Here is a 19,834-nt window from a genome sequence, read left to right on the forward strand (position 1 = left end):
CAATGAAAATGTTCATTATCCAATTACAGTAAGGCTAATAACCAGAATGATGAATATATAAGAACTTAAATTACGGAGGAATTTTAAAATTAATATTCCAGTAACTTGCGCAATTAACGCCAGATAAATTACCGCCCCCCCCTTACTTTTAAAAGCGTTTAGATGCCTTGTTTTTTTTGCTTTGCAGGCACCATGAAACTGATGAAAAGGAACAAAGTTGGAATAAATTAAATAACATAATTAAATCAAATATTTTCCTCTTCTATTAGGCTAGTGCTAGTAGTTTTTGTTGTCTCTGTCCTCTCTCTTCTGTCTGTCGGTGTTGGTTGGTTTGGTTTTTTTTACAATCTAATAACATTGATACGATGACATTTTTATAAATAAAATAAAAAATTGGAAAACATGAGTTAGCAGCTAAACTCGTTTGTTCACGTTTTGGTTGGTTGGTTGGCGCTCGCTATGGAAGCCAATCGATTTACGATATTCGATAGTAGTTGTTTTCATACTACGATGATCGATACTTAACCGTATGCCTACCATATCGTTGTGAACCCAGCGCTATCCAAAGTAAAAATGCACAAAATACGCATTAGCTACCACCAAACAAAACAGCTGTAACAGCGCTACAACGAACCATCGATGTTTGATATATATCGATGCAACTAACTGACAGTGTTGCCACTTCGAATGCCGTGGCCTGGAGTCCTGGCTACCAACTCCAGGCCATGGCCTTCGAAGTGGCAACATCGCTAGTAGGGGGATTTTAAACAGCTGGTTTGTTTGGACGTGGCTAATGGTAATTTGTGTTTTGCTTAAGCATACAAAAGCATGTTTACTGGGCTATGAAAATATTTACTCCAATTTAATGAACAAAAATAGATTTTCAATATAAACATTGTTTTGGTTTTCGATTCTATATATTTTATTTTCAATCCTTTAATAAATTTATGTTCTTAATTTTTAATTTAAAGGAATAATACGCGAATTAATTAAATGGTGTCACCTGTCTGCCATCTTATCTTATGGGAAGTCTAGCGCTAGACAACACCACTTGCAAACTTTGCCAATTCTACCAGGCCGCGGCCTGGAGTTAAAGGTGGCCGTGCCTGGAGTGCACCGTGGAGTGTGGTGGCCATGGTACGCCATGTCATAGATAAAACAAGTATGTTTTATCTATGGCTGTTTTATATTTTTAATTTTCGTGAATCTGAATAATTAAAAATGTCACACACACTGTTAGTGTCTTTATATCTTATTTATTGTAGAACATTGTACTTCTAAAACCGTTCCATGACACCAAATTCTTGGTATGTCTTCAGCAATGAATCAAGAATCAATAATCAATATTTTTATTCCGTTAAACATGTTACATGCATTTGGATATTATTGGATTGGAATGGTTTATTTTGATGCTTCTGTATCCCCCAGTACAGTTTTACTATAATTGCTCCTAATGTTTTTAATCTACGGTATTACCACCGGTTCGGCTACTTTGTTAATTGCTATTTTGCTGTATGCTAGCTTTTGCCTTTTGCCTACACATTTCTTCTTACTCTCTTCTCGTTTAACTATCGTTCTCGCCGCAGACGCTCCTGGCTTTCGTTTATTCGTTTCGTTCTGTCGTGTGGGTCGTGTGTTGGTTTGTTGTTTGTCATTTCGTTTCATTCTAGGTATGTCATTCCGTTGAACACTCTTTGGTTGGTTGCACGTTCAGATTAATTCCATATAGAACACCGACAATTCGGATGATTATTTTACAAATGTTGATGAAATTGAAATTACAATCCAAGCAATAATTTATAACTTTCAAGCTAGATTGTGACGATTGTGTTAGTGCTAACTTATAACTTGTTAGGCATACACGGTCTAATTTCTGAAGAAGAAATTCTCTAATTTTTTCTAGGCGTACCCTTAAACCACCTATTATAGGTTCTAAGGAATTATCGGAACTATTATCTACTTAAGATATTGCTGGTGTCGCTTAGGCCTATCTTTGGAATATTTGTAAGAAGAAAGGTAGGTCAATTTCCATTGTGAAATTTATTAGCATAAGTTTTTCAAATTAGGTCAAGTAGGCCTAGATTTGCTATCATATCCTTTTATGCCTAGTGTTGGGAAAGCCACAAATAGCTTGTATCCATTTACTAGGCTATACAATGCCACTCTTTACAATTATTGCCCAGGGATTGGAGAGTCGGCATCTTGTCTGAAGCATTTTTATAGCCTATAACTGGCCTAGACGTGACAGTTAACTTGTAATTGTTTTCTTGATTAGACTTTCGTATCTTTTCTGTTGTCAAAAATCACCGAATGAAAATAGGCTAAGTTATTGATTATTTTATTTGATATAGGTACCCTGTTGTTTGGTTAGTTAGGTTAACCTAACCTAACCAACCAAACGATTTATTGAATAAAACAATCAATATTTTTATTTGGTTGTTTTTGACAACATTTACGGAAGTCTAGGCCTAAGTTTACGTGTTTTTTTTTAAGGTGTCTCAGTCATCAACATTTTGTAATACCTACTTAAAACATTGCAGTCACATTTTATTGTAGCCTAAATATACAATAACTTAAGTTATGTTGGTGTATAGAAACCAACGAGAATACAGATATTTTTAATGGAGAATTGGCCAAGTTAGCCTAGCGCTTTAGCTGTGCTGACACACATATTTACATAGGCCTATGTAATAAATGGGGTTTCGTGTAGGCCTACCTACCCTAAGTTACTTACCAGCTGTCTACAATGTGTTTTATTGTAGGAAAATGAGTTGTGCCAGTGAATATTGAATCGTCGAAGTTAAAAACAACAAACATGGCTCCTGTACCTCTCGAAGGACATCAAACCCCAGTTGGCAACAATGTCCCCCAAGAAGGAGCTAGGGGAGGCTCTATATCTCTTGGAGTTCTCATAGACTTCATCGTTCAAAGGACCTATCACGAGCTGACAGTTCTTGCTGAATTGTAAGTTCAGTAAATCTGTAAGGACTAAACTAAAGTTAACTTTAGTAACTTAACATAGACCTAGTAAGCGACTAACTTAAGCTTAGTGACCCACCAAAGATGCAACTTCTCTCTTCGGTTGCCGCACCTTGGCTACGTGCATCAGTGGCGCATGTAAACTTAGTTAAATGCAAGCTTACACACTGCACAGTCTTTTGTTCCCCAAAGCAGAACTATGGGCAACAGTGTGACATTGTGGCAGAAAGTCGGCAAGGGCTGCAAAAAGCCCAGCCTTCCAAAAAATTAATTTTTATAAATGAAAAATCAGGTACTTATTTTCACAGGCAAAGCTAGGGCCACATGGCCCTTCTTAGGTAACACTTAACCTGTAAGTATAGGCCTATGTTTCTGCAGAAAATGCAACATAACAAGTTAGTAAAATTTTTCTTTTTTTCAGAAAATATTTCTGTATCAAGTCTAAAACTTTATTTTCTACAGAAAAATTCTGCGTTCTGCAAACAATACGGTAACGCTACGAAACCTCATGCATTACAGTACATTTAAACGAAAGCTGTGATGTCAATATTCGGTGCATTGATCCTGAGTAAAAACGCATAGAATAACCAAATACTAAAGCGATTAAATGTAACAGGTGTATTTGAATGGGAAACTTGTTTATTTCCAAATATTCATTAAAACTATCACACACACGGTTTATTTACACGCAACTTGGATTGTGTAAGCATGCAGAAAATATTTGGATATTTCAAAGTTTTTTGCAGAAAGTTTAAATTAAACTTTGGTTCTGCTTTGAGGCTTTTGTCGAATAGAAGCCCACCAAGTCAGTACAAATAGAACAACTATTGAACTGTTAATTGAGGCATTGTTTAAACACATTCATCTTGCCGTAATGTGGAAAACAAACATAGACACATAACAAAAGTACAATTTTTAAACGGACGGCAAAAAAGTAGTGTGAAAGTGCCTAAAAATTATAATTGTCAACAGCTGATTTATAGGAGTATGTGCCTAAGTTTAAACTAGGCATAGAGTCTGCTTCAAATCTTTGATAGTTGATGCTCAGTGACAATTAATTAGCCTACAAGAGAATTAGTTGGCGTACATAATTAATTTTCTCTCTACAAGTTAATTTACCATAACCTAGTTCATTTACCAAGAACATGTAGGACTATGAATGTTTCTGTCAACACAACTTGATCTAAGTTATTAAACTCACTTTTTGTTTAAATACAACAAAATAAATGTAATATAGCCTAGGTATAATTTATCTATTACAAGAATGTCATTCATTGTTTGTTTTGTTACTTTAACCTTTTGTTTGTTTTGTTAGGTTACCTCGCAAGACGGATATTGAGAGAAAGATAGAAATTTACACATTCTCTGCTCGAACTAGACAGTTGTTTGTCAGACTGCTAGCTCTTGTAAAATGGGCCAACAGCGCTTCAAAGGTCGACAAATCTGCTGTAAGTATTTGATTAAGTTTACAAAATACCAGTAGTTATAGGAATGGTTTAGTAATCTGTTGGGCTGAATTTGAATTCATTTAAATTTTCAAGATGATTTTAGGGTTACCTGTTGGGATACTGCAAACAAATTCAATCTTAAAACTATAATTAATAATGGCTAGTTTTAAGTGCTTTTAGCTGATTTTTACTGTAACACTTAAATTATAATTTAAGTACCGGTATTCCATTACTTAATTCTAAATAGGTAGACCTATTTAATTCCATCCAGTTATGACCTTCCGTAACTAAAATTTTATTAAAATACAACTGACTAACTGATTCAACTTCCATTTTGAATTTGAAATAGGCTATTAAGTCTTTGCCAACCTTAGAATTTTTTTTTTAAGTCAAAGTTTGTTAAGATGTCTTGAGGTTGTCAAAACACTATCCACATTGAACACGTAAAATTTACTAGAATATTATTTTGCTAAACTACCGTAGGCTTTGTATTATAAGCTACCTACCATTTTAATTGAATGGACTGATAATACATTTCTATTTGACAAAATAATATTATAGGTGTGTAGTTTTAAGCTTGTGGTTAGGAAGTCTCATATTTGAGGGGTTACTGCGGTCATCATCAATTTTTGACTGGTCAAAAACAAGTTTTCTTGATTTTCAGGATTTGAAATCTTGACTCCTGAGCATTGTAAACACTTCTTTTTACATAATATCTGCAATAATTCCACATTCTTTACTAACAATCACCAATAGTAGGCACACATATAAAACAATTGTTATTTGTCTGTTGGCAGCACATCATGGCGTTCCTAGACAAACAGTCCATGCTGTTTGTGGACACGGCCGATCAGCTGGCCCGTATGGCTCGGGACACGTTGGTCCAGGCCAGACTACCCAACTTCCACATCCCTGCGGCAGTCGAGGTTCTCACCACTGGGACCTTCTCACGACTACCCTTGTGCATAAGGGTATGTTGTAAAAAATGTGAAAGTATCTCATATACCCGTTCCGTACTGTATTGGAATTAATTGATAGGTAGGTACTAGTGTACATGTTGCTCGAAATCGAGCAATTACAAAGAAGTAAGTAGGCCTAGTTATTTAAAAACAAATGTAAATTAAAGTAGTAAACATTTAATTTCAAGAAAATCAGTAAACGTACCCAATGTGTTTGTTGAATTGAAAAATAAATAACAGCAATTAAATTATACAGCTGATAAAAATGTAAACAAATATGTTCTTCATAAGGATAACATGTGAACTTTCAAAGCCACTGGCAGAGCCCAAGGGACTTTTTCAACAATGTACGGCCAGTTTGCAAATATACGCGACACGCTCTTTCCAATGAGACATCAATGGATAAAATCGGTTAAGAAATGGCGGAGGAGTTCAACCGACAAACTTTGTGTTCGTGTATTAATGATATAGATGTGATTCCACTTTTGGTTTAATGTTGTGTCAAGTTAGGTTTGGCTTGTGTACAGATTAACCTCTTGAGTGCCAATCATTCAAAATAGGCTGTTAGACACTAATCACTTTTAAGCTACACCTCACATGTTCAGTACTGAAGAAGGGTAAAGAATGCGTAAAAAAACCAAATTTTAAGTTATAGTGGTAAACATTCCCAACTGATTTTGAAAATATATTAAATAGGAGAATTAAATAGCTTCTATGTTCTAACGGTTAGGGCCGAATTCACACTAAAATGATAGTTGAGTGATCTCTAACGACCTACTCTCTGAGGAAGTTCTATGTCAGAGTTCTTAGTATCAGTGTACCTAGAGATGTTTTGTGTCCTTTTATTGTGTATCTGTTAGCCCCTGGACTCACTTATTCTTTGACAAGCTAGATGAACTCTATTCCTATTCTGTTTCTAAAAACTCCTTAAAATGATAATTGGTATTAACTTGATGTTAACAGCTCCTGGATATCCCTGATCTTTCGGAAAACTCCTTCATATTTTTAGTTAAATAGATTTAGAATAGATTTTCTGAACCGTGATTCATTAATGCTTTGTTAAGTTTTTTGTTGAGGGTTCAAACATGATAAGTGAAGTTAGAGGTAGATATGAGTTGTGCATTTAACCACAGTAGTTTAATTTTACGGTGAATTGTGATGGAGACATTAAATCAACAACTTTCGTCTGCTTACCAAAGTCTGTCTTTTAGTAACGTGTAAATATTATACTATTACAGGTCTCTTAATTTGCCCATCTATCATTAAATGTGCATTGCTTATGAATCTTATGAATATTTCATGGATAAAGTATGAAGTTAAGTGTGTGTGTGGGTAATGTCCCCCAAAAACCCCCAATTTATAGCAGATGCTGTAGAAATTATTTTAAAGTAGGTAAACATAGTCATACTGTCTACTATCATGAATTACAGTAGAGTCCCGCAAACTCGGCGTAATGTGGACTGGAAAGGTTCCGAGTTTGTGAAATGCCGGGTTATCGGGAACTAGGGTTCAAAATACAAACAATACAATTTTTAATCCTTTTACCTGCCTTCTTTATATATATTTATACTACAAGTCAGTGTTAAGTCATCAGATATAGTACAACAAATCCTTGGTACGAGTTGCGAGTGATTTAACTTGAGCTGGCTTGAGTCCACGTTGAACTCGGACTCAAATAATCACTAATTTTCTGAGCCAGGTGATGGCCGAGTTATCCAGATTGCCGGATTATCGAGTGCCGAGTTTGCGGGACTCTACTGTATTACTTATCTATATTTTCCAGGAGAGGATCGTGCCACCTGATCCTATCACTCCTGGAGAACGCAGAGCCACTCTCAACAGACTGAACCAGGTTATCCAACATAGGCTGGTCACAGGCAACCTACAACCTCAGATGAGGAATCTTAAGGTTGGTATTGGCTGGTTGCAAAACTTCAACATGTCTAAAACCCAGTTTACATGTCTTATTGTAACTGTTAATATTTTGGACATAGGCTCAATAATCAAACCTAAACTAGAGGGGAGAGGCCTATACTAAAATACAGATTCTGAAATAGGCCTCTAGATTTGAACATTTAAGCAGTCACTTTTTGTGGAAAAATGCCTTGGAATACATTTAAAAATGTTATGCTAAGGCCTGTCAAAGTAAGAAAGGCTAATCTGAATGGGGGACGATTTTTTTGAGGTTATATTTCAATGCATCCTTTCTTGGGTAAAAAACTGGAGCCTAGCTTTGATCATATATGGTAAATGGAAATGAATAATTCGTTCATGTATTCTTGAAGATGAAAGGGTTATGTAAGTCCTACCCTTTTTGCATGAGGATATATGGGTGCATATGTGTTAAAAGCAGGTGGTCGTTCTAACAAGAATTATCAATTAAACACCCCATTTTTGTGGTAAGAAAATCTTGCAACACACTAGATTTTGTGATAACGGGTTTTTAACAAAGTAGTGCTAATTTAAAGAAATGCACTGAAGCAATTTCCGAAACTATTTTTTCTTTTGTGCAAAACTTCATGTCGATATACTTACAGGGGTTCTTAATTTTAGCATCTGGTAATCAGGGTTACAACAGAGATGCGAATTATCTTGCTATTAAGGTGCATTAAACTAATATTTTTGGATGGTATTGTTCGTAACATTTCTTGTGTCCAGATTGACTCTGGGCGGGTGACGTTCCACGTAGAGCATGAGTTTGAAGTCTCTCTCACTTTGATGGGGGAAGGACCCAACATTCCCTGGAGACTGCTGGACATTGACATTCTTGTGGAGGATAAGGAGACAGGAGGTGAGTAAACCTGGGGGCTGAGCTTTGCTCAGTTTTGTCAGGAAACTAGGTTTCATGTACATGGATACTAATAGATGATTGTCTAGGTGTTGTTTAAGTAAGACATGTAAGTTTAAAGAAGCTAAGAAAGTGTTCTTTATAGGAAAATTTGATCCAACACTTTAAAATTTTTTTAAAATTTAAACTATATTAACAAAAATTCCTGGTAACGTTCCTAGAGTGAAAAGTTTTCCTGATCTCATGATTGTTTAAACAATGTTGATTAGGAGAAGTTCAGTTGGGTATTGAAATATACTGGAAAGTGGAAAGTTCACTGTGAAGAATTAAACCAATCTAATTGCTGCCATGCCATTTATGAACGGACTATCCCAGTTTTTTATCAGTAAAGGTAGCAAATTAATTCAGAAGGCCTGGGAAAAAATATTTTTACATTAGGTTGAAGATAATAATTTAAATCAACGACCAACCAGTTTGTGTTTGCACCATGTTTACTATGTGTTAATTTTTACAGGTTATCATTTGTATTCAAAAATTATTCTGCAATTGTTGCAAAAGCTAAACACTGATTGTTTTAGCAAGGCAGCAACTTTGAAAATGTTTAAGTCGAGATAAGTTCACTGTACATTGTGAAAATTCCCGTTATGAAGATTGTTATAGACATAATATATGTACAGCACAGTGTTGTATCAGTTTTATCATCAACATTGTGGAACTGATAAACTGTCTGAATTTATGATCCGTTATCTATCATTTCTTGATCAGCATTGTACATGTTGATTAATTTACTGAAATTAAATCAAATTATGTCTAATAACACTAAAAACATATATTTACACCTATAGGCCTACTGTTTACTCGGCGAGACAGTAAATATATTAAAAATGGAATATGGTGATAGATTTCGATTGGAGTGTGTGTAAATTTAATTTTTATTCAATATTCAATGATATTAATACTTAAAAACAACGGTACTTTTTTATTATATTTTGCCAGAGATTTTGTTCAAATGTGTTGAAAAACTGTGTGACAAATTTATAGCAATTGTTATTAGATACTTAGTTTGAACAAATGATTTTCCTGATGATGTAAAAGCAGTTTTGTTATTCACAATTTAATTTATTCTTCTCTTCTTATGCAGATGGAAAGGCCCTGGTCCACCCTATGCAAGTACAGTACGTTCACCAAGTTGTACAAGCTAGACTGGTGGACAACCCCAACCCCCTAACTGAGGTGTACAACTGTCTTCACTTCTTCTGTCAGTCTCTGCAGCTGGAGGTCAGCTTCCATTGTAGTTTGCCAGTTTATTAACAAAAGAACATAGTTCTGTGAGCTAGTCACAAAGTGTGCCAACGAGTGTCTGCTGGTCATGGAAGTCGTGAATAGATTAAGTCACTGATTTTACTGGTCTCAGTTGTCTCTGAAAAGTAACGATTTCCATTTTAAGATTCCAAAAGTCACAGGAAAAATCAGGCCTAACCAAAATAACGTTCCCCAGATTATACTTAATTTAATTTAATTTGCTAATGCAGAATCAATGAGAGTGGACATATTTTAGTAGTAGGCTCAAATTGTTACAACACAAAATATTGTATGTCATGTTTCTATCTCATGTTTAAGTCACTGAAAAATATTGTCTTATTAGTAGGAAAGGTTTTGCGTTTTAACGTCGTCCTTCAAAGTCACTGAAACTAAAATAAGTTTCAGTGACTTTGAAGGACGACGTTGAAATAGATCAACAAATAGATCAAAATAGATCAACTGGTAGACACCCTTTAGTGTCTAAAATAATCAAAAGTTAAAGGTGTAACTTGTTATGTTCTTAAAGGTGAAGAGTAGCACACAGTGATGCAATTATTGTTGAAAGAGTTCGGAGAGGTTATCTGTCTTGAAAAATTCTTGTTTGTTAATAGCGAGACAGATAGTTTGTGGGTGTGCCCAATATGCTATCTATATTATTTTAATGTGCATGACTGCATATATTAATTTTATTTTTAATTCACCAGTTACGGTAGTTAAAATATTGGTTATTCATCATAACTTAAACTGTTTGTTATTATCAATTTTTTGTCCTTAGAATCAAATTAAGTGTATTTGTGTTTTATTCATAGTTATTATAAATTGTACTTGTTTTTGATGAAATTATGAATCCAAAAATTTAATGCTTATTTTTTATTTAGACATTAAATTACCATAAACTTTTAGTGGAAGTTTAGCGAATATAGTTTTACAATTATTGTTTGTGTTCAAAATGTTGTAAACAAACATAAATTATGCTCTGCTGATTTATTACTCAGGCATTGGTGTTAGGGTGTTAGTACGGTGCTAAATATTAATGATTTATGTTAAGATTGATCTTAATTCCTAAACAACAAGACCACATTGCTTGTTGCAATCAATACCAAGATTCATGATGGTGTACTTAGATCTTGTGTGAAAATGAAAATCAATTCAAGTAATTTTTTCACTAGAGAACTATTGTCATTACTGTTTTTGTTTTTATATTGACTCAACGCTCCCATTGCAGGTATTGTACTCTCAGACTCTGAGGTTATGCAGAGACCGACTTGACGGCCACATTCATGTAGATGAATACTCTCCTGGAAAATGTCTGTCCATATCATACTGGCGGTGAGTAGCATTTGCGAACCTTGGACTAAAGCTCCTACACTATAATAATAGTAGTTTCATCATTAAAGTTTAGTAGTTGTAGGTAACTTACTACAAAATTAGGGATTTGTCAGAAACTATCAAAAGTTTGATATTCGGCCTGCAAGTTTCCAGCTCCAAAAGTTTTCAAATTAAAGAGTTTTGCAGTTTCGGTTTTGAAACTGTTGACATTTTTGTTTTGTTTACAACACCATTTACTTACTATGCTAATGGAGCAACAGCAAACAGATAACCACTAACACTAGTAAATTATATTCTGAACTTAACTGTAGTTAGGGATCGGTTTTGACCAGAAATAATTTTTAAACCATGCTTGGGTCAAGTAATTTATAATATAGCCTACATGCAAACGCCTTGATTTTATAGCAAAATGATGTTATCACATTTTGTTATCAATTTTGTTTTCAGAGCAGACCAATTTTGGCCTGAGATCAGAAGGTCAAAATTTTTCACCTGATCTGACCCAAAGTCAACATGATTTGGATTTTAGGCCCCTACTGAGTGTGTATTTTTGTTCAGGGAGTTGACCTCCAAGGACCCTAGATCAGAGCTGGGCTACAGACTGACTGTGATGGTAGACACGCATGATCCTGCTCGGCCACTCTCTGTGGTCCACGTGCCTACGCTCGGCAACAAAGTGGGGCTCAGCACGGAGGTATTTCTCTTTCATTCTATTTACGATTTTCATCTGGATTATTCCCCCCCCCCCCTTCCTGTTTTCTTTTCTCAATCCTATGTCTAGCCAATCACTTAGCACATCTCAGTGGTCTTTATTTTTGAAAGTGTTAATCCATAATTAGAACACCATCAATTTAAATAATTTTATGAATGTGAAATAGAGCACAAGAGTTTTATTTAAGGATTCGTGTTAGAATTGCCTGACTGGGAAAAATCCACCTAGGCTCAAGAAATACCAAACTTGACACCACACAACAATTAAAATATCATTAAATTATCATAAAATAAACGGTATCAGCATTCTGACACGTACTTTCTCCCATAAGTTTGTCAACAACCTTTATCATGTATAAGCGGTGAGAGTAAATATACGGAAATGGGATTTGTACAATTTTGTTCAGAATTTAAAGGACTATAACATACTAAATTTTTATCAAAATCGTTCGGGCCATTTTTGGGAAAATCCTATTTTTCCATAATTTTATGGGGTTTTATGGGAAAATCTCCATTAAAAATAACAATTTCTAAAAAATTTAAAAAAAACTATCAAAATTGTCAGGACCATAACATACTATGTTAAATCAAAACCGGATTTTTTTGTTTTTACTATTTCCCATCCACTATTGAACGTAACCTAAATACATCACTATTTTTAATTTCTACGATTTCCTAGCCACCATTGGACTAAGCCTTTTATGGTTGAACAATGATACTGTGAATTGTTTTTTTTTTCATACAGTGTAAAGTTTTTGTGATTCTTGTGCCATGGTAAACATTTGCCCATTCAGGAAAACCGGCTATTCTAAAAAAAAAAAAACACTTGGTAACATTTTTTTCAACACTGTACTGTATGCAATTTGCAATATTTAGTTTGTTAAGTCCATTATGTTTTGTCATGTTTTGGTGTCTTGTCTTCCTATTTGCACTGATATCATATATGATAATTGTTTTCAGGAGACAGAGATAGCTGATAGAGCCATCCGGTCAGATCTTTTGTCTATGGAGCGTCTGTTAGTTCATACCATTTACGTCCGCACAAAGAGCCGACTCTCCGATCTCAAGACTGAGCTACAAACCATGCTTAAGGATGTGGAGTGTGAGTAGGCCTATATCTAGCTAAGAGCAGGGTTGGTACTGTCAGGGAAAACCTGGAAAAGTCAGGGAATTTTGTTGGTCTGGAAAAGTTAATGGAATTATGAAATAATTCTTGAATTTCTCCTGATAGACAACCTATTTACAGATATGCTACATTTTTCTCTTAATATGTTTTTGTCAGGGTGACTAATGACAAAAAGAACGACATAAGCACTGATGTACATTTTTATATCGACAGTTAGTTATCGGTACGGGGGAGGAATCCATATGTATAGTAGAACCTTGATAACAAGACCCTCAATAACAAGTCACTCTTGATAACAAGGGTCATTTTCAAATCCCCTTCAATTCAATTCAATTCAAATTCTCTTTATTCATTCACAGTACAAGTTTTATACAATTAATAGCGTCAAATAAATATAAAGATGAATTATGCCATACTTATCGCTAAAATAATCATTATCTTTACAAAACAAATGTTAAGCTTAAGAAGACTAAACAAAACAAAATTAAATTAAATCATCTTTTTAAATTTAATTTATGATTTCTCTTGAATTCCAAAATTCATCCAAATAATACAAAGATATAATGAAAGAAGATCATTTTCCAATCTTTATTTAAAAACAACCCTTGAAATTATTTTACCACTTGTTATTGCAAACCTCGATAAGAAGTCAACCTAAATAACAAGTCTAGTTCTATAATCCCTATGAGAGTCTTGTTATCAAGGTTCTACTAGTTTGAAAATAGTGATGGGTTGATTCCTGAATTGGTCGATTCCGATACCGATACCGATTCTACAACTTTGGTTTCGATTCTCGATTCCGCACTCGATACCGATACCTGTTAAAAATTATTATAACTTATGTGTGCTTATCGCTATCCCTATAAATAAAGGAGCATGTTATTTTTATTTAATCTTTATACAATAAAATAACTGCATTGCTATTGATTAAGGTTACATAGATTGGGTTAGCCTATAAGGAAAATAAGATAGGCTACTTCAAGAAGACATGCATTTTAACATATTTTATTAAATTAAATTTAAAATTCCACAAAATTTAGCTAACAGAAGTACAGTTTGGTTCAAGGGGGGGGTTGTTTATTGTAGGTCAACTACAAGGTTCCCCTGCCATACTGAGTGTACCAGTGCTGCAGCCGTGTTTGAAGGCTGAGAGTCTGCTGATCACTGTGGACACACACACAGGCATGTTGCAATGCCACGTACCTCAGTACGATCCTCCCATCATACCTGAGCTGCAGACTGGACTCAACACCGACCACTCGAGGATACCTACGCTCATCAGTGAACTCAGGTACCTACGATTTATAGGCTTTAGAAAGATTATTTTTATTTATTTACAGTTTTTATTAATTATGTTTATTTACTTCCCGTAAATTATTTTGTAATTCCCCACGTTCTACTGCATGCGCCATTGCTTTTAAAAACACATCACCCCCCAGTACAGGTGTACGTGGCGGTCTTATCGAGCCATGGTTTATCATCCTATTATCTCTATATTTTGTCGTACATAGGCTAAACCCAAGAATTAGTTTGGAAATAATTTCTTCCTAATGTTACCTGACAAAGTGGGCTTCCTTGCACTGATTATAGTACGACAAGTTGCTAATTGATGCATTTACTTACTTTTGCCGCACTAATTTTTTTTTGCTGCACTCCAGTATTCCAACCAAATAGCACAAAACAGTGCTTTTATTAGGCACGCAATACTGTACTTGTAGGCTAGAAAATAAGTCAGCAACACTTAAAGATACTATGACTACGACCAGCTGGTGCAGCGTTTCCCATTTCGTTCAACGCCTGGATTTAACCTTACCTAAAAACGTGTTGTACAGTGTTTAAAAGACTAATTATTTATAATGATTTAGTAACTAGGAAAAATATAATGTGTAACACGAGTGCAAAGTGCTTTTGCAGCACTCGAGAAACTTTCCACACTTGCCTGTAGCTTGTGGGTAAACATTTCTCTCATATGCAGCAAAGTGCCACTTCCCATACTAGCTACACAATTAACTATTGTATTGGTATTTGTTCTTAATACGATAATTAACATCCTCTGTTGTATCACAAAGCTGTAGAAACTATGGTTGCTTCATAAAATAAAAATATAGTCTGGTATGTGAACTTTCAATCCATAAATATTTGTCCTCATCTATTATTGTATCTTAACTATTGCTTCTAACTTTTTAAGTATCAGAAATATAAAAAAAAAAACTAAAAAAACATAGATTTTTTATATTTTTTTATTACATTTTGGTAGTCTACAATATGTTCACAATGACTGAGAGTGATGTTTGGAATGTGTAGGTACTGGATGACCCAGCGTAGATGTGAGATGACTCTACAACATCTGCCAGCCACCCCATATGAGAGACTGCCTCTACTGTTCCATCCAGACCATCCCCTCAACAAACTCTCCCGTCACAGGATGTTTGTCAAGCTCCACAAACATCCCAACGTCATTCTGGTCAGTTAATGTCCATCAGGCTTTATAAGTTGTGTTTTATGTTTGTTGTGAGTTTTCCTCTCAGAACATTCACATTTTACATTGTATCACATTAGTGTTATTGGACCTACACCTGTGGCAAGGTCGGATAACTTGGAAAATTGTAAAAACAATATTAAACATGTTAAAAATCATATAAGGCCTAGTAATTAAATTCATTCTTGATAAAACCTATTTGACGCTATCAGTTAATCTTTTATTAAAATTACTCATTTTTCTCTTTTTTTAATCCATCATTACAAAATACTGGAACTTAAAATAAAAAAAAATACACTACACCATAATTAGGCTACTGTAATATAAGATAAAGTTATATTTTGTCCACTCATCCACGGATCTTGTTTTACACTATAACATAGAAGAGCAGAAGGGTATGCAGTTATGACAAACTATGTAATAAACTGAGTGTTTATGCATGAGAAGTAGCAGTCAAGTGAATGTCTCTGCAGTCGCGTGTAACTACAGTCAGGGGCAGCAGAAGAGGTTGTCTTGACGCACTTGCCACATGTTCAATCATACTCAGCATGCAATATTATCGCACATGTTCGTCATAGGGATATTACAGAATTTTGGATAACCTGTTGAGACTCTGCTGTATTTGTTAAATGTTGTCAGTTGAGAAAATTACTGAAACTTGTTAAATGAACATAAAACATTCCGCTTCAAAGGGGTGTATATGTAATTTGTATTGTGTTAAAGATAAAATTATGTCTTACATAAAATAAGTATTATTTCTCATGTAGGTTGTCGAGATTAAAGAGAAAGAAAGCTTACCTTGTGAAATGGAATGCAATTTCTACTTGGCTGTGGTCAAACATTCCTCGATTGAAGATAGCCCTCATGATGATACCATTGAGACGGAGATCCCCAAAATGTACCTCAGGGTACTCACACTTATAGAGTTTGATACGTTTGTGACGACTCACGGGCCTTTCACGTCAGTTGATGGTAAGTTAACTTCTGTACATAGAGTGAAAATTCTAGGCTCTTAAATTTTTGTTCGTATTGAGTTTAATCTTTATAGTTGTGAAATAGCTTTGATTTCTCTTAATGCCTTGTCCTAAAGATATAGAGCACAACATATGCCAGTGTTTTTAAGGATGTAACATTGAAAATCGGGCCGTTAAGTGGCCTTAAGGTTTTTTTTTGGGATACCATGCATGTACCTGAACCAGAAAGCATCCACTCTGGTAAAAAATACAAAAAAAAACTATTAGGCCTATACACAAAAACTAGAATATTTCATTGCCACTAACAGCATTTTCAACCATGCAAGGTAGGAAAATGGTGACACCGAAATATTAGAATTTTCATTAATTAGTTTAAAACTTTTGTGTTTGTTGTGCAAGAGTGAACTCTTTTATATTCACATAAGCCTGCTTTCCTAATTAAATGTATGTGAGTGTCAATTATATTTGAATCTTAATTCATTTTCCACAATTTGTTTTATCACAGAACAACAGAATGAGAAGTGTGGGTCGAAGCGCAAACAAGGAGGCCGTAATGACCCGTCCAGTCGGCGCAGCAAGAGTCCAGCCTACTTCATACCAGAACTGGCGCATGTTGTGGCCCTGTGTGATGAGAGGATACCCTTTGTCTCTCTGGCGCAAGAGGTAAGACTGATGATGAATTATAATTGAAACCAGATGCTCTTGAACCAATGACAAAATCCAACGCATAAACTTTCAATAAGGACAATAATTGAAATACTTACTCTTACTCCCATGGCCATCAATATTCTAGGTGGTATTTAGTCTCACCACCTCACCAACTAAATGCTTCCTTTCCTTTTGATCCTCAGCATCTTCTTCCATGACTCCCATCTTCCTCATATCTTTGAACACTTCATCTCTTTTGGCACGCCCAATAGGTCCTCCTTCCATCAAGGTTTCTTTCCACAACTGCTTTAACAATGCAGTATCTTCCTTCCCTAGTATATGTCTGATCAGACTCATTCGTCGGCTTTTGCTTGCATAGCAGTATCTGGTTAAATAACACAATTAAAGTAATTTATCAATAAAATGTACATTTCTAGGACAAACTGTAACAGCACCAAGTTTCCAGGAGATAATGAAAACAACAACTTAAAATTAAGAATGAGATATTTACTCCATTATCAAAGGTTGTATGTTGTATTATTGTTTGTCAACAGCTGACTCGGAGGGAGATCTCTCACCAAGGTCTGCAAGTAGAGGCCAATGCTACCGCGCTGGTGTTGAGGCTGGTACAGCTTCCCCCACCTGCGGGGCTGGCGCAGTCTTCCGGGTGGTTCTCTCTACTCAAGCGGCTACTTTCAGTATCTATAAGGGTGCATGGCAAGGTCAAGAGCTGGATGGCAGAGTTTGTACTTTACGGCAGCCCTCTGGCCACCACACATCCCAAGGAGCAAGGTAGTTGACATATTGGTCTTTAACAATTAACAAATGTTCGGAGCCATCCCCTGCAGGAAATACAACTAGGCCTACAGCAGTTTATGTTGCAGGAAGTTGAGCAAATCTTATTCTCCTTTTACTTGAGTTGACACTTTTACCTGAAGACATCTTGATTTGCTATGGCATGTATTAGCTGTTGTTGATATCTTCTGAACAAAACAGATTGGAAAGTGACACAGTTAACAAACCTTTTATTTTCATTCGGCAATCGTCTTGTTGTTTGAGTGTGAATGTTTCCATGCTCTATTACTAAATAAAATAAGTAAAAATATTTCAGTTGAACATTAGTAATTTGTCTTTTTTATTGCTGAGCATGACCTATATAACTGTAAGTTGTAAATCAACGATCTATATATAATTTAATTAGGGCTACATAAAGGTATTTTACTGTAATGTGCTGATGATGAATGCAATGCCAGCAGGTATGCGCCGGCCGGTTTACTTTCAATATGAGATGGGATCAGCTGACAATGTTGGCAAGACTGTTGATGCTCTACTGAACGACTGGACTCAGATTGCTCAGCTTTACTGTTTGGTGGATGAGTTGGCCGAGTACTTTAGAATAGGTAAGATTTTAGTTCCTTACTTTTTGATTTTCGTGTTTGAAAAATAATTCCACCTGAATGTAGAGCTCCTCATATCTTTGAATAACTTCTTAATTTGCATTGTACGTTTTATTAAATTTACTGAAAGTGCATAAAAAATATGTCTAATAATTATCATCTATATAAATAATAGTGGGTTTGGGACTGTTAATCGGTTTTTTATTGCTTCATTACCAAAGTAATTAGTGATGGTCGGATCCGGATGTCGGACAACCGGATCCGAGCTGGAATGCACTCCCACCGGTAATAATTTTTACTGCCGAATTTAGTTCCAGGTCCACAGTAATGATAACTGGGCAAATGCACTTCAACCGGTAATAATTTTTACCGCCGAATTTAGTACCAGGTCCACAGTAATGATAACCGGGCATTTGCACTTCAACCGGTAATAATTTTTACTGCCGAATTGTGTTCCAGGTCCACAGTAATGATAACCGGGCATATGCACTTCAACCGGTAATAATTTTTACCGCCGAATTTAGTACCAGGTCCACAGTAATGATAGCCGTTCATATGCACTTCAACCGGTAATAATTTTTACCGAATTTTGTTTCAGGTCCACAGTAATGGTAACCGGGCATATGCACTTCAACCGGTAATAATTTTTACCGCCGAATTTTGTTTCAGGTCCACAGTAATGATAACCGGGCATATGCACTTCAACCGGTAATAATTTTTACCGCTGAATTGTGTTCCAGGTCCACAGTAATGATAACCGGGCATATGCACTTCAACCGGTAATAATTATTACCGCCGAATTTAGTTCCAGGTACACAGAAATGATAGCTGGGCATAGGCTATGCACTTACACCGGTAATATTTTTACCGCCGAATTTAGTACCAGGTCCACAGTAATGATAGCCTTTCATATGCACTTCAACTGGTAGTAATTTTTACTGCCGAATTTTGTTCCAGGTCCACAGTAATGATAGCCGGGCATATGCACTTCAACCGTTAATTATATTTACCACTGAATTTAGTTCCAAGTCCACAGTAATGATAGCTGAGCATATGCACTTCCACCGGTAATAATTTTTACCACCGAATTTTGTTCCAGGTCCACAGTAATGCTAGCTGGGCAAATGCACTTCCACCGGTAATAATGTTTACTAAACCAGTAATAATAACCGGTAGTAATGTTTACACCGGTAATAATTTTTACCATCGTGTTATCCGGTTAATCGGTCTTGTACAATGTACATAGATACAGACAGATTTGTGTTAGTATTAAAATCGGGAAAACATCGGTCTTGTTTGCCTGGATCACCCCTTGCTTATACGTCTATGTTATTCGTTACAGGTCCACAGTACTGATATCCGTGTATGTGAAACTCTACAGGTAAAATACCCTTTGTCTGTGTACAAGAAGATTATCTGTGTCCATACAGGGTGAATAAAAAAGTCAAGACTCCCCCATCTAATATTTTTCTAAGTTAGAACACAGTACAGTCTTCTTGTACACAGACACAGGGTATTTTACCTGTAGAACTTCACATACCAGCCTATCAGTACTGTGGAACTGGAACGAATTTAAGGAAGAGATTAACAATAGGTGATTCAAGCATAAATAAATTGGATGCTGCATGAAAAACCACGATATAGCATACTCAAGATCGAACTTTAGTAAAGTATACACAGATACCCTTTTGGTG

At 35.5% G+C, this 19,834-nt stretch overlaps 1 protein-coding gene across 3 annotated transcripts in view; it reads left to right on the forward strand.

The window, feature by feature from the left end:
• Positions 1-1,652: 1,652 nt before the first annotated feature.
• LOC128986455 (mediator of RNA polymerase II transcription subunit 14-like) overlaps positions 1,653-19,834 on the forward strand; it is a 36,096-nt gene continuing 17,914 nt past the window's right edge. Inside the window, exons 1-16 of one of the 3 annotated variants that reach the window (XM_054406833.1) lie at positions 1,653-2,016; positions 2,763-2,964; positions 4,295-4,427; positions 5,225-5,398; positions 7,170-7,295; positions 8,045-8,177; positions 9,316-9,452; positions 10,702-10,805; positions 11,364-11,499; positions 12,477-12,618; positions 13,729-13,933; positions 14,947-15,106; positions 15,889-16,093; positions 16,601-16,758; positions 17,298-17,535; positions 17,997-18,143. In XM_054406833.1, coding sequence (XP_054262808.1) covers positions 2,816-2,964; positions 4,295-4,427; positions 5,225-5,398; positions 7,170-7,295; positions 8,045-8,177; positions 9,316-9,452; positions 10,702-10,805; positions 11,364-11,499; positions 12,477-12,618; positions 13,729-13,933; positions 14,947-15,106; positions 15,889-16,093; positions 16,601-16,758; positions 17,298-17,535; positions 17,997-18,143 — 2,347 coding nt within the window. In that variant the 5' untranslated portion in view covers positions 1,653-2,016; positions 2,763-2,815. The remainder of the gene's footprint in view (positions 2,017-2,762; positions 2,965-4,294; positions 4,428-5,224; positions 5,399-7,169; positions 7,296-8,044; positions 8,178-9,315; positions 9,453-10,701; positions 10,806-11,363; positions 11,500-12,476; positions 12,619-13,728; positions 13,934-14,946; positions 15,107-15,888; positions 16,094-16,600; positions 16,759-17,297; positions 17,536-17,996; positions 18,144-19,834) is intronic. The other 2 variants (XM_054406834.1, XM_054406835.1) reach the window with 2 other exon arrangements.

This window comes from Macrosteles quadrilineatus, unplaced genomic scaffold (assembly GCF_028750875.1).
Source record: "Macrosteles quadrilineatus isolate MER2022 unplaced genomic scaffold, UCM_ALF_1.0 Scaffold_2__2_contigs__length_208266976, whole genome shotgun sequence".
NCBI lineage: Eukaryota > Metazoa > Arthropoda > Insecta > Hemiptera > Cicadellidae > Macrosteles > Macrosteles quadrilineatus.